General features: G+C 37.3%; 1 protein-coding gene across 13 annotated transcripts in view; it reads right to left on the reverse strand.

The window, feature by feature from the left end:
• Positions 1-26477, reverse strand: part of DLG1 (discs, large homolog 1 (Drosophila)) — a 315798-nt gene that overhangs the window by 64348 nt on the left and 224973 nt on the right. For all 13 annotated transcript variants that reach the window (XM_006869405.1, XM_006869400.1, XM_006869411.1 and 10 more), the window contains 3 exons: positions 24220-24376; positions 23155-23257; positions 6964-7078 (listed from right to left, as the gene is read on the reverse strand). In XM_006869405.1, coding sequence (XP_006869467.1) covers positions 6964-7078; positions 23155-23257; positions 24220-24376 — 375 coding nt within the window. The remainder of the gene's footprint in view (positions 1-6963; positions 7079-23154; positions 23258-24219; positions 24377-26477) is intronic.

The following is a 26477-nucleotide window of genomic DNA, read 5'->3' on the forward strand; positions in this document are numbered from 1 at the left end:
ATTCTCTAAACATAAATATGATAACAAAGAAAATGTACCAAATGTATCAAACCCAAGTATAACTTAATGTGTGTTGATTTTTATTCCTTGACATACCTTTAATTACCAAAAAAAAATCATGTCAAATATATTAAAATCTGAAAATACATATAAGCAAAAAGAAAAATGAAAATATAAACAAAAATCTGTTAATCTGTTTTCCATTTTTCTGTGGATATGTGTAGATCAGATCAGAGGGCTCAGTCAACATGTCTCTGTGATCAATGGATGGCTGCAGACAATTCTCTCAGTAATTTATTTGTCTTAGTCTCATTAGGGTGCCTTTCAAAAAAAACCCACAAAAACGTCCAATCAAAATAGTGGCTTCTGAAGGGATATGTGGGGCCAGTAAAAGTCAAGGCAGGGAAGTCAGTTCAGGAGGTTAAGATGACAATTTCCTGGTATTCCAAAGAGGTAATTTTGTTAGGTTTTCTCAAAAGAAACAAGATGATGATGATCACGATGGGTTATCAGGAAAAACTTTTAAGAAAACTGCACTGGTGAGAAAAAGGCCAGGAAAGCTATACCAAGCAAATACATTTTTTCCCCCATCATGACAATGCACCTGGCTCATTCTTGGAGGGTAGCAAAATCTGTCCTTGAGAATTTTGTTGAGAAAGCTTATCCCATCCTGCCTACAGCCATGAATCTTGCCCATTCAAACTTCTTTTTGTTCCCCAAACTCAAAGATCATTGAAAAAGAACACAATGAGTGCCTTGAGGATGACAAAACTATTGTTTTGATATGGTACAAACTGAAGAGAGCAGAATTCTCAGGGAAGGATTAAGAAAAATAATAACACTGCATTAAAGAACTCTATAGATCTAGATGGAAAATAATGTCAAGGCACAAGAACTTTGTATTTTGGTGTTTTTGTTGTTGTTTAATACAGGTTTCTATAATATTATAGAAATTCTTGTTGATTTACCCCTGAAAAGCAATTTTAACAACCTACAAGAGAAGAGTGTAGTACATATTGTAAGAATTGGTGAGGAAGAGTACTATCTTACACAGTTAGCACTCTAAAATCATTGGCAGAATAGAATAAATGAAAGGCATAAGAAAAGGAGAGAAGTTGAAGAAAATTTTCTTTTATAACATAGAAAAACATTCTTTGAGCTAGCTTACATCAGATGTAAGCAAGTACAGAAACATACAAACACATATAAACATGTATATGATACATGCCTATTTTATAATACATCTATCAACTCTTTGTTGGGCCACTCCAGGAAAGTTATAGAAAAAGTTATAATCTATGAGATTTTATAACTTTCAAAAAAGAAGAACATGAGCCTTGGTGGCACAATGGTTAAACACTTGGCTATTAGCCAAAAGGTTAGCATTTTAAACCATGACTCTATGGAAGAAAGACTTGAAGACTTACTTTTATAAAGATATACCCTAGAAAACTGTAGAGAAATTTACTCTGCCACACAGGTTCCTTGTGACTTGACAGCTGACTTGATGGTATCCAACAATAACAACAACAACAATAACAACAACATATTAACGCCATAGTATGAATAGGATCTCCAATTGTCTCAGGAGGAATAAGAGAACTGTTAAGGAATAGCACAGATAACATAAAGTGATCAACTAAAGTTAAAATAATAATACAATTAAGTGCTCAGTAAAAGTTTTATTTAAGGAAAAAAGTATATAGAATACAAGCAACAAATGGGACTAAAAAAAAAAAAAAAGTCTTACGAAGCAATAAAATGAAAATCAAACAAATAAAAACAATTTGCATACAGTTAAGGATTGAATTGTACTTCCCAAAATTTGTGTCATAATAGCTAGGTCATGATTCTCAGTATTATGTAATCACCTTCCATTTTGTGATCTGATGTAATTATACTATGTGTTATAAATCCTCACCTCTATGATGCTAATGAAGCAGGATTAGAAATTTATGTATATGAAGCAGGGATATAAACTAAGTGATTACACTGTATTTTGAGTCAATCACTACCACCAAGAAAGAAGAGCCAGGAATGGAGTGTGTCCCTTGGACACAAGGAAACTGATGCCGGGACACATGGAAATCTCCTGGGATGCCAAGCCCATAGATGCTGAAAATAGAAGGATCTTTCCCCAAGAGCCAAATGAGAAAGAAAGCATTTCCCTATTGTGGAAACCCTAAATTCAGAATTCTGGTCTCCTAAACTGTGACTTTTGCCTATGAGTAATTGATGGTCTGTTCCACAGTCTGCCCCTGGCCTTGTTTTGACTGATGATATGGAGCTTTCCATCGTCTCTTTCCGCAGATGTAGTCAATTTGATTTCTATGTATTCTATCTGATAAGGTCCATGTGTATAGTCGTCTCTTATGCAGTCTAAAGAAGGTATTTGAAATGAACAAATCATTGATTTGTTTGTTTGATTATGGTGGAGGGTCAGGGAAAGAGAGGAAGACCCGTAATGAGATGGATTGGTCAAGTGGCAGCAACGATGGACTCAAGCATGGCAACAGTACTGAGGTTGGCCCAGGACCAGGCAGTGTGCATAAGGTCGATATTGAGTCGGTACCGACTCGTTGGTACCTAACAACAACAACAACAACAACAAACTGTGCCAAGAAGAAATTTCTCTTTGTTAAAGATACTCAACTGCGATATTCCATTATAGCAGCACTAGACAACAAAGACACACATATTAATAGTACCTATTAATACTTCAGACTGACAGTGTTTATTCATAGGCTTTCAGTGACTAAATATTTGAAAGCAGATGTCTCCCTCCTTCTCAATTCAAAATGAAGAGAAACAGCTTTAAACATCCATTAACAATCAGAACACGGAATGCATGAAGCATGAATCTAGGAAAATGAAATTGTCAAAAATGAAATGGAATGCATAAACACTGATATCTTAGGCACTAGTGAGCTGAAATGGACTGGCATTGGCCATTTTGAATGACAATCATATGGTTTATGCTGCAGGGAATGGCAAACTGAAGAGAAATGGTGTCTCATTCATCATCAAAAAGAGCGTATCAACATCTGTCTTACAGTACAATGCTGTCTGTGATAGGATAATATTCATATGTCTACAAGAAAGATGAGTTAATATTACTATTATTCAAATTTATACACTAACCACTAAGGCCAGTGATGATAAAATTGAAGAATTCTATCAACTTCTTCAGTCTGAAATGGTTCAAACATGTAATCAAGATGTACTGATAATTACTGGTGAATGGAATGCAAACGTTGGAAACAAAGAGGAAGGATTAACATTTGGTAAATATGGCTTCGATGATAGAAATAATGCTGGAGATCGCATGACAGAATTTTGCAAGACCAATGACTTCTTCATTGCAAATAAATTTTTTAAACAACATAAAAGATGACTACATTCATGGACCTCACCAGGTGGAATACACAGAAACCAAACTGACATCTGTGGAAACAGTGGAAAAGATCCATATCATCAGCCAAAACCAGGGCAGGAGCAGACTGTGGAACAGAGTTGCTCATATGCAAGTTCAGGTTGAAGCTGACAACGTTAAAACAAGTCCATAGGAGTCAAAATATGACCTTTGACATATCCCACCCAAAATTAGAGATCATCTGAAGAACTGATTTGATGCATTAAATTAACGACTGAAGACTAGAAGAGCTGTGGGATGATGTCAAGAACATCATAAAGGAAAAAAGCAAACAGTCATTAAGAAAAAAAAAAAGAGAAAGGGGGGGGGTGGGAAACATAATTAGAAGAGGAAAAAAAAAAAAAAAAAAAAAAGGAAAAATATAAAAATGGATGTCATAAGAGACTCTGAAACTTGCTCTCCAGTGTAGAGACGCTAAAGCAAATGGAAGAAATGAGGAAGTACAAGAGCTGAACAGAAAATTTCAAATGCCAACTTGAAAAGAAAAAGTCAAAGATTGTAACAAAATATGCAATGACCGGAGTTGGAAAACCAAAAGGGAAGAACACATTCAGCATTTCTCAAGCTGAGGGAACTGAAGAAAAAATGAAGCCTTGACTTGCAATATTGAAGGATTCTACAGGCAAACTATTGAATGATGTAGAAAGCATCAAATGAAGATAGAAGGAATACACAGAATCACTGTATCAAAAAGAAATGGTTGATGTTCAATCATTTCAAGATGTAGCATTTGATCAAGAGCCAATGATGCTCAAAGAAAAATTCCAAGATGCATTAAAGGCATTGTTAAAGAACAAGGCACTGGGAATCGATGGACTACAAATGGAAATCTTTCAACAAACTGATGCAGCCCTGGAGGCATTCACTCATGTATGTCAAGAAATGCAGAAAACAAGTACCTGGTCTACTGACTGGAAGAGATCTGTATTTGTGCCCATTCCAAAGAGAGGTGACCCAAAGGAATGCAGAAATCATAGGACAGTATCACTGCTATCCCATGCAAGTAAAATTTTACTAAACGTAATAAAAAAAAAAGCTGTAACCATACACTGATAGAGAACTTCCAGAGGTTCAAGCCAAATTCAGAAGAAGATGTGGAACAAGGGCTATCACTGCTGATGTCAGATGGATCTTGGCTAAATGCAGAGAATACCAGAAAGATGTTTACCTGTACTTTATTGACTACATAAAGGCTTTCAATCGTGTGGCTCATGATCACCTACGGACAACACTGGAAAGAATGAGTATACCGGAACACTTACTTGTGCTCATGAAGAACCTGTACATAGAACAAGAGGCAGTTGTTGGAACAGAACAAGAGAATACAAAATAGTTTAAAATTAGGAAAGGTGTGTGCCAGGGCTGTACACTTTCACCATACTAATTCTAACAGTATGCTGAGCAACTAATTTGAGAAACTGGATTATATGAAGAAAAACGTGGCATCAGGATTGGAGGCAATTTCATTAACAACCTGTGATATGAAGATAATACAATCTTGCTTGCTAAAAGTGAAGAACACTTAAAATACTTACCGATGAAGATCAAAGTCCAGTCTTCAATATAGGTTGCATCTCAATGTAAACAAAACAAAAATCCTCACCACTGGACCAATTAACAAAATCCAAATAAATAGAGAAAGGATTGAACTTGTCAAAAACTTCACTTTGCTCAGATCAATCATCAGCACTCATGGAGTAGCAGTCAAGAAATCAAATGATGTATTGTATCAGGCAAATCTGCACAAGACCTCTTTAAAGTGTTCAAGAGCAAAAATGTCAGTTTGAGGACTAAGGTGCACCTGACTAAAGCCACTGTATTATCAATAACCTCATACACATGTGAAAGTTGCAAGTGAATACGGAAAACCATGGAAGCATTGATGCATTTAAGTTATAATGTTGGAGGAAAATATTCAAAGTACCATGTTCTGCCAAAAAAACCAAACCAATCTGTGTTGGAAGAGGTATAGCTAGAGTGTTCCTTGAAGTCAGGATGGCCAGACTTCATCTCTAATACTTTGGACATATTATCAGGAGAGATCAGTCCCTGCAGAAGGATATCGCGTTTGGTAAATTGGAGGGTCAGAAAACAGGAGGACACCAAACGAGATAACTGGCATAGTGGCAACAGCAATGGGCTCAGGTATAGCAATGATTATGAGTTTGGCACAGGACTGGGCAGTATTTCATTCTGTTGTGCATAGGGTCAATATGACTAGGTACCAACTCGATGGCACTTAACAACGAATACCAACCACAAGGTTTGGCAGTTCAAACCCACCAGCCTCTCTGAAAACCCAATACTAACTCAATGGCACTGAACAACAACAATAACTTCATATTATTAGATTTTACATATGCCATAGAAAGAGAACAAGCATATTAGCATAATTTTCATTAGTAAAATTAGTAGTAGTAATACTGGAATTACTGAAAGACATAAGAAAATCTACTATATAGATTTGTGTTATCTTTCAGTAACCCAGAAATTAATTGGAACTTAATCCAACAGCATTGTAGGAGGTAGTGGAACAATATACACTTGTCTGGGGATATTCATCAGCTACACGCTCAATTTTATGATATAAGTAATTCTCAAAGTGAACACTGCGTGGCTACCCATTTGCTACCCATGCTAGAGAATAAGATCCCCTAGGAACTGGATTGAACCTCAGCATAGTGATCCTGCTTGGTCACCTTAGAGCAGGTGGTGGGCCGGCAACGTCGGGCGCATGGGGTCCCCAGCTGATCTCCTCCCTCCCTGCCTTCCTCGGATGGCGGCTGTTTATGCTGGACGTGTGGCCAGAGACGGGTAAGGATCACGTGGAACCTCGGCTACTTGGGACAGAGACATTGCCATGCTGCAATGAGTCTCAATGACTGGTAAGACTGAGGAATTCGCACTGACCACCTAAGACAGGCAGCGTCCCTTAAACAATCAATAAAAAAGGAGGACTCAGATGCAGACAGCACAGACCCGGTCAGGAGGCCAAGCCCCTGTGGGCCCAAGCGTTGTTGACCGTCCAAACCATAGGCTCTGAGGATCAGATTCTAGCTACCTAGTAGACATAACAAACTGTCCCTCATCTGATTATTCAGTAATGCTTGTTAGTAATCTCATACGTGAGCCCTGGATATCCACAGACAAATGTAAAAACCTCCCCTAAAAGCGGAGACTGTAAATTCCAATAAGCCAAGTCCCCCCCCACCCAAAAAAAAAAAAAAAAAGCTAAAGAGGATAGAGAGAGACACTGTAAACTGATGATATATAGCGGGGATAATAATCAATGTAATGAAACAAGCTATATGAATGGTTGAATGTGAAGCTGATGATGTGCCCTGTAAACTTTCACTCAATGCAAAATAAAAACAATTAAAAAAAAAAAAAATCTACTATAAAGAAAGAATTTCCTTGATTTGTAATATATTTTTCTATAGCAAAACTCAGATTTTTTATAGTGAAAAGTCTTAAAGCATTTGTATGCATAAATAATTAAGGACTGCCACATTGAAATAAAAGAAATTTACCTGACATAGAGGGATCGCTTCTGGCTAGTTCGAAGAGAACCTGATCCTGAACTGATGCTACTATTCATCATCTGCTCCCGTAGGTCATGTATTTTAGCTTCAAAACGACTATATTCTGATGGAAAAGAAAACGTTACATTTCATAGAGAATTTCAAAACGTAAGCGATTTGAAAATAGCTAATTACATAATCGACCTTAAACTATGTGCAGTCAACATCTTAAAAACAGTAATCTATATGACTTTATCCAATATAAGAACTACTAATAAATTTCCAAATGTCCCACAAATTAGAACTAATTAAGTTTTTCTATGTTCTATTTCAAAGTCCATTATCACATTCAATCAATTATAAGACAATTTCTATACTTCAGATAACAGCAATAATCTTATGTTATTATATAACTGTAATTCTAATTCATGCTAATTTAAAAAAGAAATTGGCCTATAATCAACTTTTACTAAATAAATGCTTTGATTCCCTTGAAGGAGTTAGTTAATCTTATATGATAAATATAAAATTAATACAGTCAATAATAAGGGAAAATATGCCTGTAAAATTCATTAATAAAATTAAATTTACTTTAATTTTATGAATTCTTGAAATGCCAAAGTAACAAAGATACAAAAGCAATCTTAAGTAATAATAAAACTTTTATTTATCTTATAGAAAAACATGCATGATTTTATTATAACTTTATCATATTTTCTTGTTAGGTTTCAAAAAAAAGTATAAACTCATTAATAAAAATTTTTTTAAGACCACTTAAGAATTGTTATCAAATAGTGATACATATTATACTCATTCTTCACTCATAAATATGGTTAAGAGTCAATGACCAGGTTGTTACGCAAAAATCATTATATGAAAATGGAGAATGAACACATCAGATCAGAGTGCATCATTACAAGTCACAGTAGCCTTACATCTCAACTGTTTGTTATTGCCAGAAGTTGCTAACATGCAGATTTCTTTTTTAACTGTTATAGTAAATGTGAAATGTTGTATAACAAGATGGCTGACAAGGAGTAAGATGTGTGTCTTTTCATAGTGTCTAAAACAATCGGATCATTTTACAATTAAATTAGACCCTATCTGATTTTCTAATACAGCTCGTCTTATGGTAACAACAAACAACCTGTCTAGTAGTTTGCATAGTTTAATTAATGTAATTTGTATAATTTAATTGTTGAATTTGTATTTCTTTCACTATCACCATTAAGTTTGTTGTATGGCTACTAAGATGAATTGAATAAAACAACAATTCACCAAAAAATTTTACATACTTTTAAAATAACTGAGCAGCATTAAATAGAATTAGATCATTGTACAATGATGTACTTACTTTATACTATTATATTAACAGTAGTTTTAAAGTAAACAATATCACCAGTATATGGTTTTAAATAACAGTATCACCATGATATGACCGTTGTTGTTAAGTGCAGTTGAACTGGTTCCAATTCATAGTGACCCTGCATAGAGTTTCCAAGGAGCAACTGGTGAGCTTGAACCACTAACGGTTAAAACTGACTTCACATGCAGTTCAGCGAATTCAAGCACAGAGCCACACCAGAAGATTTATTCCTACTTCTTTTTGTCCTGAGAGTACAGCCCACTAGGGATTTTATTCTATTTCAAAGTCATTGGGAGTAGTTCTTCCCTGAGTGGAAAAGCTGCCAAATGGATGCATAGCAATTTCAGTGTTTAGGAATTGTTTTCTTATTTTTTTTCCCACTGCTTTATAATTAGGTAAAATATTCAGAGTTTTAATGCCAAACCTAGAAAACAAGAGTATTCAAAATAATTCTATCATCTATCCTTCAGTCCCATCTTCTTTCCCCTAGCCATTACATGGAAGCATTGAAAGAAAGGTTTATTTTCTCATTTTAATAACATAAGCAGATATACACATGTAAACACTCCCATAAAGATGTACAACCTCAGAAACCCTGTGCAGGGTCACTATGAGCTGGAACCGACTCCACGGTACCTAACACCACCACCACATATTATTTATTTATAATACAAGGTTAAGTCAAGAAGTGTTGCTATAGAGAAATCTTTATTTAAAAAAGATCAAATAATTGTGATGCTGGGAGCATAGTGGTTCCATACGATAAGCAATGGACTTTGAAACACAAGGTTTAAGCCTGCTAGGGAGAAGGATGAGGCTTTTAGCTCCTTCAAAGATTTAAAGCCTCTGAAACCCTACACAGGGTCGATATGAGTCCAAACAGACTCCGCGGCACTTAACAATAAACTAGTGTGAAGCTATTATTTCTCAATATATCCTCCATCTAGGCCTAGACACTTATGAAGGCAGTATTCCAAATAATTTTACACTTGATTTACACCATATCAAAACATCAGTTTTGGCAACCTCAAGGGGCCCAAGCAATGTTCCTTTTAAATGTTCTTTGAGTACAGAGAACAAAAAGGAGCCTGAAGTGGCAAGATCAGTGGATACGGTAAAGCTGTCGAATGAAATTCTCACAGCACAGCGTTTACCATCCTTTAAGGATGAGCAAGGCGCAGTGGGGTAATGGAAAACAAACAAAAACCATGCTTTGTGAAAATTTCCTAGCCTTTCTCTCACCAATGCAGTTTTCAATGTTCTTAAAACTTATTCCTAATAACTCCTTGTGAGGACTGTCCTGTGTCTTTTGAGAAATGTTTCAAGTTTACTCTTAAGAATCCCCCTGAACAATCACCATCATCTTCTGACCTGAGTTTTCTGCCTTTGTAAAAAGACTTCACCCACCTGAAAACTGCTGTTTTATCTGGGACAGCATTCCAATAATCTTGTTTCAAAGCTTCAGTGATTTGGAAGATGTTCGTTGAATTTTGTTAAAAATTTGATACTAGCTCTGACCTCAAAATTATTTTTTCATAAGGCACAAAAAGTATGCTATTTTTGAAGGCACCTTAGTGAGACTGCAATACATGTATTACTGAGAGAACTTGTTTGCAGTCATCCACAGATCAGAGAGACATGTTTAAACACATTTTGTTTGGAATATACCCATGCTTGTATAAACTGGAACCCTAGGAGCAATAATTTTTTACTTACCCTTATATATAATTTGTTGTTGTTGTTGTTAAGTGCTGTGGAGTCAGTTCCGACTCACAGAGACCCTGTACAGGGTTTCCGAGGCTGTAAATCTTTACAGGAGCAGAAAGCCTCATCTTTCTCCTGCGGAACAGCTGGTAGTTTCGAACTGCTAACCTTGCGGTTCACAGCCCGATTCGTAACCACTATGCTACCAGAGCTCCATATATATAATTTAATACATATAATTATGTATATATTCATACACACACAAAACACACGCTTCTCTTATATGAAAAGTAACATACACACGTCTTCACATTGCTGTTTTAACAGTAAGTATATCCTGATGATCTTTCACATAGTGGTACACAGATGTTCGGAATTCTGGTGTGGCGCTGTGGGTTAATGTGCTGGCCTACAAAGTTGGTTTGAACCACAAGGTTGGTGGTTCAAGCTCACCAGCTTGAACCATGGGAACCCTACACAGGGTTGCTATGGGTTACAACAGACTCAACAGTACATAACAACATACAGATGTTCCTCGTTCTTTTTTATAGTTACATAGTCCTTTTAGGAGTCCTGCTGTGGCGCTGATAGCTAAAACGCTGGACTGCAGTCAGTTTGAACCACAATGTTGGTGTTTCCAGCTCATCAGCCACTTTTTGGAAACCCTATACAGGGTTGGAATTGACTCAACAGCACTATACAACAACATAGGCCTTTTATTTTGAACCTTTATCTCTTTAATGTTAGTCTCTTATATATTCACTAACAAAACTGAAAATTGTTTTGCCACTTAAGGTGAAATAACTTGATTTGGGGGAGCATGGCGGTTTCATATAAGCACTGGACTGACAACCACAGGATCTGAGATTACAGTCTGCCAGCTGCCCCGTGAGAAAATGATGAGGCTTTCTGTTACCATAAAGATTTAAAGGCTCGGAAATCCTACACAGGGTTGTTATGAGTTGGAAACCGACTCCGTGGCACTTGACAATAAAGTTAATTTTATCATGGTTGTTTAAGGCCGATTCTATGTGTACTGCTTTATGTCATATGTAGGAAAAAGGTTGCTGCTGTAGTGAGTTACCATAAGGCCAGTTGTTCCAATCTACCAGCTGTTCTTCAGAAGAAAGATGAGACTTTCTGTTCCCATAAAAATTAACAGCCTCAGAAACCCTATACAAGGTCGTGATGACTCAGAACCAATGTTACAAGTATTCAGGCTTTTAAATAAATAGCCTGTGCCAGATATTATATATTCCAAAAATGCTTGTATCCCACAAAATCTTGTACAATGGTATTTTGCTACTCTCTCATGATAAGTGGATTCTAACACCCTTTGTCCTTTAATCTGGTGAGCAATCAGTGGAATGTGGTAGAAATTTTGCCTGGTTCTTTCAGAATGCTTGTTCTGGGGAAATAACCATATAAGAAGTCCAACTACCCCAAATCACCATGCTGCACAGGTCAAATGATAGTGTTGTTGTTAAGTGCCATTGAGTCGGTACCGACCCATAGTGACCTAACGCACAGCAGAATGAAACACTACCCGATCCTGGGCCAACTTCATTATTGTTGCCATGCTTGAGTCCATCGATGCTGCCACTTGGCCAATCCATGTTGTTGGGGGTCTTTTTGTTTTCTTTACCTTGAGATGTAATCCATACCGAAGGCTGTGCTCTTTGATCTTCATCAGTAAATGTTTTCAGTCCTCTTCACTTTCAGCAAGCAAGGTTGCATCATCTGCATATCACAGGTTGTTAATGAGTCTTCCTCCAATCCTCATGCCACATTTTTCTTCCTATAACCCAGCTTCTCGGATTATTTGTTCAGCATACAGGTTGAATAAGTATGGTGAAAGAACGTGACTACAACCTTGTCACACACCTTTCTTAATTTTAAAACATTCAGTGTTCTCATGTTCTGTTCAAACAACTGCCTCTTAAAGGGTCCAGGTACAGATTCCTCATGAGCACAATTAAGTGTTCCAGAATACTCATACTTCACAATGTTGTCCATAGATTGTCATGATCCACACAATCGAAAGCCTTTGCATAGTCAATAAAGCACAGGTAAACATCTTTCTGATATTCTCTGCTTTCAACCAAGATCCATCAGACATCAGCAATGATATCCCTCATTCCACAGCCTCTTCTGAATCCAGCTTGAACCTCTGGAAGTTCTCTGTCAATGTATGCTTGTAGCCATTTCTGTATTACCTTTAGCAAAACTTTACTCGCATGGGATATCAAGGAGATTGGGCGATGATTTCCGCATTCCATTGGGTCACCTTCTCTTTGAAATGGGCACAAATATGGATCTCTTCCAATCAGTCGGCCAGACAGTTGTCTTCCAAATTTCTTGGCAGAGATGAATGAGTTCCTCCTGTGCTGCCTGACTTTCCTGAAAGATTTCAATTTTTTATTCCTTAAATTCCTGGTGCCTTGTTCTTTGCCAATTCCTTCAATGCACCTTGGACTTCCTCCTTCAGTATTATTGGCTCTTGATTATATGCTGCCTCTTGAAATGGTTGAACATTAACCATTTCATTTTGGTACAGTGACTCTGTGTATTCCTTTCATCTTCTCTTGATACATCAACAAATTGCAATAAAAAATGTGTATTGTGCTGTTGTTGCGTTGAATGCTTTGAACACATCTGAGTTCAAGTAGGTTGACTTTGGTGTTTATTTCCTCTTTGTATTTGTTGACTTTATTTCTGGTTGTTCTATCCTTTTTTGAAAATGGTGTATTAAAATTTCCCACTGCTATTGTAGATATGTCTATTTCTTCAATTCTAAAGTTTGCTTTATATATTTTGGGGCTCTTTCACTGGGAACGTACATATTATGGCTATGTCATGTTTAAATGACCTTTTAATTATGAGATAATGTCCTTCTTTATCTCCTATGCTGGTTTTTGCCTTAAAGTTTATTTTTATCAGAGATTAGTATTACTACTTTTGCTCTTTTTTTAATTGCAATTAGCTTGGTATATTTTTTCCATAATTGAACTCTAAATAAATCTATTTTTGTCTTTGTGGGTAAGGTGTGTCTCTTGCAAGCAGCATACTGAAGAATCTTGTTTTCTTATCCATATCTGTCTCTAACTGGTGAATTTAATCCATTGACTTTCAGCATAATCGTCAATAGGTATAAATTAATTACTGTCATTATTTTTTTTGTGTGTCTGTGTGGTACTACTACTGGTTTCTTTGTTCTGCATGCCTTCCTGTACTGAGTTCATGTCTTTTTTGTGCTCTTTCTTACCAGTTTCTTCATAGTTTTAATGTTTCCATGTTCTTCTTGGATTTTCATTTTCTTGATATGTTGTGAAGTATTAACTTTCTTTGAGGTTACCCTATGTTCTATTAACTTTCTCCTCCATTTAAAATATTCTATTTCATCCTACAATCTACCTGACATCTCCTCATCACCTGGGTCTCTGGTTCCAATATTTTCCCCTTCTTTCATATTGTCATTGTTTTGATCACAGACTGATCTCCCAGATCTTCTGAAGTCGTTCTTATAGTTTCTGTTTTGGACTCTTCCATATGTCGACTGAGCTCCAGGTGGTGCTGCCACGTATGTCAATTTCTGGTTGGTGTCTGTTTTTTTGTTTGTTTGTTTGTTCTAGGTTCAAAGAACTATCTTCATGATGGTTTGAAGTGCTGGCTTTGCTTTGACAAAGTCTCTAAGCTTCTGTTTATCCTGGAATATTTTAATTGCATTGTCATTTTGATTGACAGCTGTGCTGGGTAGACGATTCTTGGTTGGCAATTTTTTTCCTCCAGGGTTTTATATATATAACTCCAATGCCTTCTTGTCTGTACGGTTTCTGCTGAAATTTCAGAACTTAATCTTATTTGTTTGCCTTTTTAAGTAATATTTCTCTTTTCCCTAACTACTTTCAGGATTCTCTCCTTATCTCTGATTTTGGAGAGCTTGGTTATGATATGCCTTGGGTGATTTTCTTTTGGGATCTATCCTTCCTGGGGTTTATTCAGCTTCTTAAATGCTTATCTTGTCTTTCAGGATGTTAGGTAAATTTCCTTCCAGCAGCTCTTTAACAATCTCTCTGGGGTCTTCTGTGCTCCTTCCTGTTCAGAAACCCCAATAACCCTCAGGTTCATTTATTTTCATATTGTCTCACATGAATGTTATATTTTCTTCAGATTTTTAAAAATTCTTTTTTCTGCTTGCTCTTCTCTTAACAATATTGAGAGACAGGCAACAAAAGCCCACTTTGGAAGGGTAATGCTTTTGTTACAACAGCCATGATGTACAAGCTTATGAGAGTCAATTACTTAACATGTTTACAAGTTTTTTTAGGCTCGTTGTAAAAATACAGCCATTATTAACAACTCAAGCGTACCATCTGCTTTTCGAGAAAAAGATGTCTGCTTCTATAAAACAAAATGGGCTTGTGTTGCCTGTCTAATGGATAATTAACGTCTATGAGACAGGTGTATGTTAACACAAATATGGTTTAATGTATAACAGCATACAGGTGTGGCTTACAAAGTCAGCAGTTCAAACCCACCAGCTAGTCTCAGAAGCCCTATACAAGGTTGCTATGAGTCAGAATTGACTCAATGACACACATCAATAGCAACAAAGTATAGTAATATAGTGGTTACAAGTAGGGTTGCTAATCTCAAGGTCAGCAGTTCGAAACTATCAGTCGTTCTGTGGGAGAAAGATGAGACTTTCTGCTTTCGTAAAGATTAACAACTTCAGAAATCCTATACAGAGTTACTATAATCAACCAACCAACCATAAAGGAAGCAGAGTGACTACACATTCTCTAAAGACTCAGCTTCTCTGAGGGGAGAGGCAAGGGGGGTTATAGAGATCTTAGGTACTTCAGGAACTTCTTTGTTCCTCTGTTGAGCTCAGGTTGAGGTAACATCTCCAACAAACACAGCTGTTCTTTACTTTAGTGGCAATGATCAAGGATTTTCACAGGAGACAGATGGTTGTCTTCTTTCATTTTCCTGCTATCCCTCAGAGTGTGTGGGTTAACTACTGGCCTAAATACAGGGATATGTATGTCAATTAAGAACTAACACTAATGGCCTTTTACTTGCACAAAAGAGTTATCTGGCCAGTTTCATCTTTAAGGTCTTTTACGTGCAAAGGACAAAAGGTTTTTATTTTAAGTAGCTGTGGCTTCAAAAGAGACTTCTGCATACCTTTAGCTTCCTGAATTTCTATTTTCCCTTCAGTTTTAAAAATGCTTAAAAATTCCTATGAAACTTTTAATAAGATTTGATGCTTTTAATAAGATACTCATTGTAATCCATGTAGCATTAGCTATTTATAATGGTTTTGATGATCTGATCAACATTCTATTGATTGAAGGAGTTAACATAAAAATTTAAAACTTTCTGTAAAAAGAAAACATTTTCTTTTAGAGTAAGGAAGAAAGATACTCTTCAATAGGAAATAGCTGATTTATTACATTAAATCAGTTAAATAAATCTCAAATATTAAATATTTACTACATTGGAACACTGTCAATTTCTGTAAATTTGCTAATTTTGTCTTTTGTTTCCTTATATTCATATTTTTATAGTTTGTATATATGTTTGAAACATACTTCAACATTTCACTCAACATTGTTGTTGTTGTTGTTATGTGCCATCGCGTCAGTACCAACCCATAGTGACCTTATGCACAGCAGAATGGAACACTGCCTGATCCTGGGCCAACCTCACTACTGTTGCCACGCTTGAGTCCATCAATCCTGCCACTTAGCCAATCTATCACATTGGGGGATCTTCCTCTTTTTCTCTGACCCTCCACTTTACCAAACATGATATCCAGTGACTGGTCCCTCCTGACAATATGTCCGAAGTCTGAGAGATGAAGTTTGGCCATCTTGGCCTCCAAGGAGCACTCTGGTGGCACTTCTTCCTAAACAGATCTATTGGTTCTTTTGGCAGCCCTTGGCACTTTCAATATTCTCTTCCAAAACCATAACTCAAAATCATCAATTCTTCTACAGTCTTCCTCATTCACTGTCCAGCTTTCGCATGCATATGAGGTTAATGAATATACCATGGCTTGGGTCAGGCACACCTTAGTCCTCAAGCTGACATCTTTGGTCTTTAACACTTTAAAAAGGCCTTGTGCAGCAGATAGGCCTAATGCAATATGCCGTTTGATTTCTTGACTGATGCTTCCATGAGTGTTGATAGTTGATCCAAGAAGAATGAAGTCCTTGACAACTTCAATCTGGTGATAAGAATCTTGTTGATTGGTCCAGTGGTGAGGATTCTTGTTTTCTTACATCGAGACGTAATCCATACTGAAGGCTGTGCTCTTTGATCTTCATCAGTAAATGTTTGAAGTCTTCCTCACTTTCAGCAAGCAAGGTTGTATCATCTGCATATTGAAGGTTGTTAATGAGTCTTCCTCTAATCCTCATGCCATGTTTTTCTTCATATAACCCAGCTTCTCAAATTATTTGCTCAGCATATAGGTTGAATACGTATGGTGAAAGAATACAATCTTGTCGCACACCTTTCTTAATTTTACAACATTCAGTGTTCCCATGTTCTGTTCGAACAACTGCTTCTTGGTCCAGGTACAGATTGCTGATGAGCACAATTAAGTGTTCCAGAATACTCATAGAAATCAAATTGACTACATATGTGGAAAGATACGATGGAAAAGCTCCATATCTACCATCAGTCAAAACAAGGCCAGGGGCAGACTGTGGAACAGACTATCAATTACTCCTACGCAAATTCAAACTGAAGTTGAAGAAAATGAAAACAAGTTCACGAGAGCCAAAATATGACCTTGAATATATCCCACCTGAATTTAGAGATCATCTGAAGAACAGATTTGATACTTAAACACTAAAGACAGAAGACCAGAAGAGTTGAAGGACAATATCAAGAACATCACACATGAAGAAAGCAAAAAGTCATTAAGAAGACAAGAAAGAAGGAAAAGGTCAAAACGGATGTCAGAAGAGACACTGAAACTTGCTTTCCAGAGTAGAGATGCTAAAGCAAATGGAAGAAAGGAGGTGTGCTACAAGGTTGTATTCTTTTACCATACTCATTCAGCCTGTATGCTGAGCAAATAATCTGAGAAGCTAGGTTATAGGAAGAAAAACATGGCATCAGGATTGGAAGAAGACTCATTAACAACCTGCAATATGTAGATGATACAACCTTGCTCACTGAAAGTGAAGAGGACTGAAAACATTTACTGATGAAGATCAAATAACCCAGCCTTCAGTATGGATTACATCTCGATGTAACAATAAACAGCATTCTTATCACTGGAGAAAAGATTGAAGTTGTCAAGGACTTCATTCTTCTTGGATCAACTATCAACACTCAAGGAAGCAGCAGTCAAGAAATCAAACGACGTATTGCATTAGGCAAATCTGCTGCACAAGACCTTTGCATCGATGGACTCAAGCATGGCAACAGTAGTGAGGTTGGCCCAGGATCAGAAAGTGTTTCGCTCTGCTTTGCGTAAGGTTGCTATGAGTAGGTACCGACTCGATGGCACCTTAACAACAACAACAATCAAAACATTCCAGGATAAACAGAAGCAAAAGTATTTTGCCAAAGACAACCCTGCAATAGAAAACATCCTAAAGAAAGTTCTGTGGACTGAGAAACAACAAGAACAGACAACTACTAGAGAATGATGTACGTGGCAGCATCACCCTGAACTCAATCCACAAGTGGAAGAATCAAGAAGAGATTAAAATAATAAGATCAGATGATCTGGGAGGTCAGTCTATGATCAAAACAATTACAATGTGAAAGAAGGTAAATACAGGTGGTGAGACACTCAAGTAGATTACAGGATAAAATAGACTGTCTTAAATGGAGGAAAGAATTAATGGAATATAAGGTAACCAAAACTGTGGGGTTGTGGTGGAGGGTTTAGTTCAGGTGTTGGGGAGGGAAATACAAGAAGGGGGGAGGAGGCAGAAGAACAAGATAGATAGGGGAACACTGAGACACGTTTGCCTGGCCTAAGTGGGACAGAGGTAAATAGTGATGCATGCTCAATCTTGGAAAAAGAGGGCTCTGTGATACAGGGATCTAGGAATAATTTGAAGAGGGAAAAGAATACTAAGATGCTTGACTGTCTTGTGAATATTGGTTTCCCTTGCCTACTATTGTAAAATAGACACCTGAGTGAGATAGAAAGGAATGTTGGGAAGCATGATTATAGAAAACTTATAAGCCTGTCTTCAACCTATAACTGACTGGAATACCTAAAAGGGGTTCTACAACTTGCCCAGTGAAATAGGCCTCGTGCAAAGCCTTTGCAGAGTATAGGACCTTAGGTGGAATCCTGAGTCCCATCCAGAACCTGCTGAGGTGGGACATTACCACTAGCAAGGACAAGCAGACCAGCCTGGAAAAGCTGCAGCAACAGAAGATACACCTTCAAAGAAAGATCATCAGGAAAAACCCAAAATAAAAAATGTCAGCAAGACTGGCTACTACAAGAATAAGCAAGCTGCTCTCCAGGAAGGCATCAAGGCAAACAATCAAGTTCCTTCAGGACAAAACTTCCCTCTAAGACTGAAACTCAAAGGGAACACATGAACAGCCATGTAAGCTTGCTGGCAACCACATTGGTTTACTGGTGAGTGGAAGAGGGGGGAAAGGCAGCAATGAAGAAATGGGCTGAGTTCAATCACAGTCCACTGTAAGAGTGGCTAATCTTACAGTCCAGAAACAGAGGACCTAGGACCATCAAGGGAGAAGAGCACAAACAAGCAGAATGCGGAGCCTTATCCAGAGAAGCAGCGACACCAGAGACTGAGGCAGACAGAGATGGGGACACGGAGAGGGTGATCAGCTGAGGACTCTAGATTCATGGGAAGAGAGGGACTAAGAACCGGTGGCTAGGAGGCAGACTTGCAGAATGTGCCCTTTGAAGGTGTAAAGTTGCTCTTTGGAGGTTTTTGTTTGTTTGTTTGTTCATTTTTTAAAAAAGCTAAAGTGAATAGAGAGAAATACTGTTAACTGATGGTATATGGAGGGGATTATAATCATTGTAATGAAACAAGGTGTATGATTTCTTGAATGTTAAACTGATGATATGCCTGTAAACTTTCACTCAATCCACAATAGAAACCTTAAAAAAAACCTAAAACTTTATTAATGCTAGTGTGAAATGACATCTAATTTCTAATGCTATAGTGTAGATTCTGACACATTTGTTGTTGTTAGGTGCCATCGAGTCGGTACTGACTCATAGCGACCTTATGCACAACAGAACGAAACAATGCCCGGTCCTGGGCCAACCTCACCATTGTCACCACGCTTGAGTCCATTGTTGCTGCCACTCTGTCAATTCCATCTCACTGGGTCTTCCTCTTTTTCTCTGACCCTCCACTTTACCAAACATGATATCCTTCTCCAGCGACTGGTCCTTCCTGACAATATGTCCAAAGTATGAGAGACGAAGTTTGGCCATCCTGGCCTCCAAGGAGCACTCTGGCTGCTCTTCTTCCAACACAGATCTGTTTGTTCTTTTGGCAGCCCATGGCACTTTCAATATTCTCCTCCAACACCATAACTCAAAAGCATCAATTCAAATTCTGATACATAGTGGCCCTATAGACCTGTATGGAAACAGACAGCCTAATCTTTTGCCTTACAGTTGGTTTGAGGTGTCAACATTGATGCTAGCAACCCAACACTTATACCACAGCCCCTCCAGGGCTCCTTAATGCTAAGCCAGTTACATTTAAATTTCTCATTACTGAATGAGTTGAATTTTGCTAGACCAGGTATTTGTAGGTTCAGGGTTGCGAGGGGGAAATGAAGCATGGGTTATCTTGTTGTTGTTAAGTGCTGTCAATTTGGTTCCGACTCATAGTGCCCCTACATAGGATTTCCAAAGAGCAAATGCTGAGTTTGAACTGCTAACCTTGTGGTTCAAACCAACCTTGAAATTAAGTGCTTATCCTATGGCACCATACAACCAGTCCCCAGGTTATCTTTGTTGTGCATTGCTGTCGAGTCGCTTCCAACTCATAGCAACACGGAGCGGCTGGTGATTTTGAACCGCATACCTTGTGGCCCAGTGTATTATCCTGTAGTACCACATCAGGACTCCATCCTGGTGTGGCACTGTGGGTTAATGTCCAGACTGCAAGGCCGTTTGAACTGCAAGGTTGGCGGTTCGAGCTCACCAGCTGCACCTTGCAAACACTATGTGCAGGGTCGGAACCGACTCGACGGCACTTCACAGCAACAACAATCACACCAGGACTCCAAGATTGCCGTATCATCTGATGTTATTAAAGGCAGACAGACTGCTTTACCAAAACATGAATCTTTTGCTTTTCTAAATCAAACTATCTCAAGGAGGGCTGCTGCTACTCTAGCCTGCTTACCACAATTCCCATGAAGCTTGCCAAAAAACAATGTATGATGGTTTTATACAGCAAAATGAACCCCTCACCTTTAGGATATACAATTTATTGTCACATTCTGAGTTTTTCCACTATTCAGAACTCATAAATTATAAGCAGAAATATCCATATTTTCTATCTTCCTTCTTTCCATGTAGTGTCTGCTAGAACTCAATTGCTTGAAGTACCTTTGGCTATATGTTGTCGCCTAGGTATTACAGCTATTTTCTTAGTTTTGCTTAAAAGAAGCTTGAGTCCTGTTGGTAGTTGTGTTATGTGTATCTGTGTTTGGTTTTCCTTGTTGCTTTTATGTGAATTCTGGGGAGACTGGGCAAGTAGTAGATCTTGAATTACTTTTTTTTTTTTTCTCCGCACACTTTGAAACTAAACTCCCTCTTGAAAAACTTGTAAGCCAGTTATTTCATGTCGTTATAGCCCCCCATTTTAGGTAGTCAATGTCAATGCTGCCCGTCCCTGTCAACCATGTACACAGAGAAGATAGAATTGATAGCTGATGTGAATACTCCTTCCCTCTCAGTTGGTATTTTGAGCTACTACATCCATAAGTATAGGTCAAGTTCATCAAATTGTACAAATTACACTTGTTTCCTTTATCAAAAAAAAAAAAAATTCTTTTTTTGTTTTTTAAATCTTCCTCTAGTCAAGTTCTGATCATCAAGTCATAGAAGCTAGGTCGAATGGGTACTATCTACAAGTTTGGGCATTCTCCCCTCACTTCTTATCAGCTGGATGCTTCAATCTTAGCTCTATCCCTCCGCAGCTATGTCCTTGTCTATGGGCTCAGGAGTCGCGAGGTCTCACCACACTTCCGACCAACCAGTAGTACTTCCTCTTCTCTCATTTCCAAGTCAACGGAGTCTATAGAAGAACTTGGTCGAATTCAGCCCATATTTTCATTGCTGCCTTTCCCCCTCTTCTACTCACCAGTCGACCACCATCCGTGGTTGCCAGCAAGCTTACATGCCTGCTCATGTGTTCTCTATGAGTTTTAATCTTGTGTGTGTGTGTGGGGGGGATGTTTGTCCTGAAGGGACTTGATTGTTTGCCTTGATGGCTCTCCAGTGAACAAGTTGCTTGTTCTTGTCTAAGTAGGCCAATCAGACTGCCATTTTTGTTTTGGATTTTTCCTGCTGGTCTTCCTTTCAAGAAGTATTTTCTATTTCTTTAGCTGTTCCAGGCAGGTCTGCTAGTCCTTTCAAGTGGGAATGTTCGACCTCAGAAGGTTCAGGATGTGGCTCCGGATTCCACTCAAGGTTCTATATACTACAAAGGCTCCACAAAAAGCCTATTTCACTGGGCAAGTTATAGAACCACTTTTAAGTATTCCAATCAGTTACGGGCTGAAGATGGGCTTACAAGCTTTCTGTAATTATGCTTCCCAATATTCCTTGATATTGACTTACTCTTAATCATATTGTATTCTTTATCAACATATAAAGACTTCAATACTAAGCAACATCTGATTACAACTTGTTTTCTTATATTATGCCGATATGATAGGAACGTGTTGGCCAATAGATAAAAAACATGCATGGTTCGCATTGGTAGTTTTGCCTCTCAAACAAATTAATACATTGGCATGTTGCTATTATATGTTAGCCCTATTTGTTTGGATAATGTGAATAACTCACTTGGAATTTTCCTGTTGATGTTACTGTGTCTAAAAACATTACTGAGTCAAAAGGCTAAAGTTTACAAGACAGATGGAACCTGGAATGTATTATGAAATAGCAAGTAATGTCCAATCTGCTTTTTAATCAGCTAAATACCATATTTAGTTTAGCTACATAAATAAATTTCACTCCAAGAAAAGAATTTAATAAATGCAACAGTTGCTAAATGATCACTGTGCTTCTGCAGTAACATTATCCTTTCTTTTTCCACTTTGTTGTTTATGCTATGTATTCTTTTGGGTGATTTTCTTTTTAAATTCCACTGAGGTTTTACTGGAAAATGGTTATGTTGATGTACACTAGAGTCTTATATATGTTTAACATGGCAATCTCAATTTTTCCATTACTACCTATTTCCCCCTTAGGGACTCAGTAAGGTCATATCCATGATATCTTACCGCCTAACAACAATTACAACCCAACCTCACATGTTTTCTCCTTAATTTAAATAACAATAGTGGCTATTAGAAATATATCTTGTTGCTGTTAAATATCATGGAAAAATATATCTTTTTCCTGTTGTTATTTGCCAGGGAGTCAGTTCCGACTCATAGTGACCCTTAACAGGGTTTTCACGGCTGCTAATCTTTACGGGAGCAGAAAGCCTCATCTTTCAGAGCTTGATAAATATAATCAAATTCAAAAGCTATAAAAAATTCAAAAATCTTTGTTTTCCTTGACAATATTACTAGACTTGCATATGATTTTTATCTTAAGATGAATGAGTTTATAAGATGTATGTTTGATTAAAGGCACGATTTAAAAAAAAAGTTCACACAAAAAAGCAAACCTGGAAATTCAAATAATGATGCAATGATCAAAATAGGGCTGCCTGATATAAGTTCCTATATGCTATTCATATTCAAATACTTTTGATCTGGATAATGAATTAGGTTCAAGCTAGACTAGATTAAAAATACCCAAACAAGAAGGTAAGTTCAGTTAAGAAAGTTAAACATTAAGATGGAGAATTTTAAAAACTAAAATAAAAACAAACAATAAACACAAATAGCAAGAGTTTTATTACCTTCGGGTCGATACTGTGCAACAATGGTGACAGCCTGACCAGCATTTTTCAATGCGGCTGCTGCCTGCTCATGGCTGGCAGCTCTGAGGTCAACACTGTTTACCTGTAAATCAAACCGAATCTTATTTGGAGAGACTAAAAAATCACAACAGCTTGACCTTTGAGTAGATACAAACAAAACAAAACATTTTGTTGCAATTACTTTATTACTAAACTATTTTCTTACTACTAAAAATCTACAATGTTGCAAAATTAAATATTAGCATCACTAAGCAACTTTATTCACTAAAAAATACTGTGCTTAATGTCAGATGAACAAAACCAAAACATTTCCACCTAGCTTTTCTAGAAAGTACCTTAATTTGATAACCTGAAAAATCAACAAGTATCATAAATGTGCACACTTCATTTCACTACCAATTCAAGCAATGGAAATTAAACTTGTAGCATTTTTTTCACCTATAATACTGCACATGCTCACCCCTATTACTCATTTCAGTCCAAAGTCTCTTCCTTCCCTTTCTAAACTAAAATTTCCCTTTTTTGATTGGGTGGGGGTGACGGAGTGGGCTGGGAGGTCTTAACAAGGAATGGAAATAATTACTCTATTTAAGTAGATCAGAACTCAAGAACTGACATTTACACTGAATAACTTTCAATTAAATGAATAAGATCTTTTTGAGAAAAGGATGCTTCCTAGAGTGAAATGGTTGCTGAGGTAACAGGTCCCAGAAGAACAGAAATCTGCCTCTTACTTCTGAATAGCTGACAATACCTGGTGTATGGTAGTGTAGTAGTTACGATTCGGGCTGCAAACCTTAAGGTCAGCAGTTTGAAGCTACCAGCTGTCCCACGGGAGAAAGATGAGGCTTTCTGCTCATAAAGATTTACAGCTTCAGAAACCTATGGGTCGCTATGAGTCGGATCCAACTCCACAGCGCATAACCACCACCAATGTAAATGAAATTAAGAGATTACCTTTTTCAGTATAACACAAAAATTTTAGGACATTTAGGTCATCATTAAAACAATAAAAACATTATTATTTTGATCAACATATCCTACCGATATAATACGATCTCCCTTTCTGAGTTCTCCACTAAGATCAGCAGGTCCTCCAGCCAATATAAAGGAAATAAATATTCCTTCTCCATCTTCACCTCCTACAATGTTGAAACCAAGGCCTGTTGAGCCACGATGAAGAACAACTTTTCTTGGTTCCCTAAAAATTACAACATATTAGACATTTTTAAATTGAAGTTAATGTTCTATCAAGGAAAACTCTCTATTGATAGCTCTTATCAAAATACATAAAAAGTTAAAAATTCGTTCTAAGCCTAGAAATTAGACTTGGAAATCACAAGGAAAACTGATAAAACCCATTATTATATAAGGCAACAACTCGTATTAGTGAACAAGATACAAACAAGAAAACAAAATAAAGAGACAGCAGTAGATGTCCATACTGTTGTCTGTCTTCATATGTGTGTGTGTATGTATGTGTATATTTATACTGCCGTTGTTAAGTGCTATCAAGTTCGTTCTGACTCACAGTATCCCTGTATATAGTTTCTGAGGAGTGGCTGTTGAGTTTGAACCAATGGCCTTCCAGTTCAAACTGACCTTGTGTTCCAGTGCTTACCCTACAGCGCAACACCTAAAACAAAAATCAAAGTCAATGCAGTTGTTAATTCTGGCTCTCACAACATCCTCAGAAACATGAAGGAGGCTTTATATCAGAAAAAATGAAAAATTTCTATGAACTTTTTAAAGCTCCCTCATATATAAGATTTATATAGAATTTAATTTAAAAATACTCTGCTGAAATCCAACAGTATTGCCAAGTTGGAATTTGTGTGTGTGTCTATGTAGGATGTGCAATGGTAACATTAGAAAGACTTTTCAGAATCAAACTGTGGAGACCTTCTAATGTTACTGCAAAGATTTCTCTATGTTGGTATCTGGGCAATAGGCAGTGGATATCAAAGTAGAGGAATAAACCATACGTTTAAATCAGATGTAAACCATGTATTCAAAATACAATACAATACTTTAAATAAATGAAGTATGTGAAGAACAGTGGGAAGGAGAAAGAAGAAAGGATGAAACTAGGAGCTATGTGAATATAACATATTAAAGAACTAAATTTCACTCTTATGTAAAGAAAAGATACAGGGTAATCAACTCAGAGCAGACCTGGTCTAAATTAAAGAATTTTCTTTTAGACATACTAAATTTGAGTGAGCAAAACAGGACTTAAACAGATGCAGGTAGGAACTTAACAGAGAATCAAAGATAAAAATTAGGATTTAGCATTATTAATACAATATAAATTACTGCTTATATTGTGAAAATAGGTAAGAGAGAGGTAATGTTATTAAAAAGCTCTTGCTTTTATATGCTGCTGCTGTTAAGTGCCAGTGAGTTTTTTTCTGGCTCACAATGACCCTGTATAGGGTTTCCAAGAAGGGGCTGGTAAGTTTGAACCACGAATCTTGTTCAAACTGAACTTGAGATTTAGTGCTTATCTTATGCCGACCAACCAAACAGTTCAAAGGTACTATGTAATAAAAAAAAAGGAACAAAAACCAGGTTAAGATAAATTTAGAAAACATTTCAGGGAAAACAAAGGTTTAAACTTTAAGTACCAATAAATAATAACTTTAAATACAAAAAAAAATGAGTAAAATGTCTTCATGTATTATTATATTTAGGAAAACACAAAGGGGCTTCAAAAAGTTAATGGAAAAGTAGAATGAAAAGGTAACAGACTTTTCCCACAACTTTTTAATCATTCCTCATCTCAAATGAAGAAGCTCTGGTGGCATAGTGGGTTACAAGTTACGCTGCTAACCACAAGATAAGCAATTGGAATCTATCAGTCACTTCACTGCAGAAAGATGAGGCTTTCGGCTCTCGAAATATTTGTTTTTGTTGTTGTTGTTGTTAGGTGCCATAGAGTCGGTACCGACTCATAGCGACCTTATGTACAGCAGAATGAAATACTGCCCGATACTAGGCCAACCTCATTATCGTTGCCACGCTTGAGCCCGTTGATGCTGTCACCTGGTCAATCCATCTCACTGTGGGTCTTCCTCTTTTTCTCTGACCCTCCACCTTACCAAACACGATATCTTTCTCCAGCGACTGGTACCTCCTGACAATAAGTCCGAAGCATGAGAGACGAAGTTTGGCCATCTTGGCCTATAAGGAGCACTATGGCTGCACTTCTTCCAAAATGGATTTATTGGTTCTTTTGGCAGCCCATGGCACTTTCAATATTCTCCTCCAACACCATAACTCAAAGGCATCAATTCTTCTAC

This window comes from Chrysochloris asiatica, unplaced genomic scaffold (genome assembly GCF_000296735.1).
Source record: "Chrysochloris asiatica unplaced genomic scaffold, ChrAsi1.0 scaffold00130, whole genome shotgun sequence".
NCBI classification, from domain to species: Eukaryota; Metazoa; Chordata; class Mammalia; order Afrosoricida; family Chrysochloridae; genus Chrysochloris; species Chrysochloris asiatica.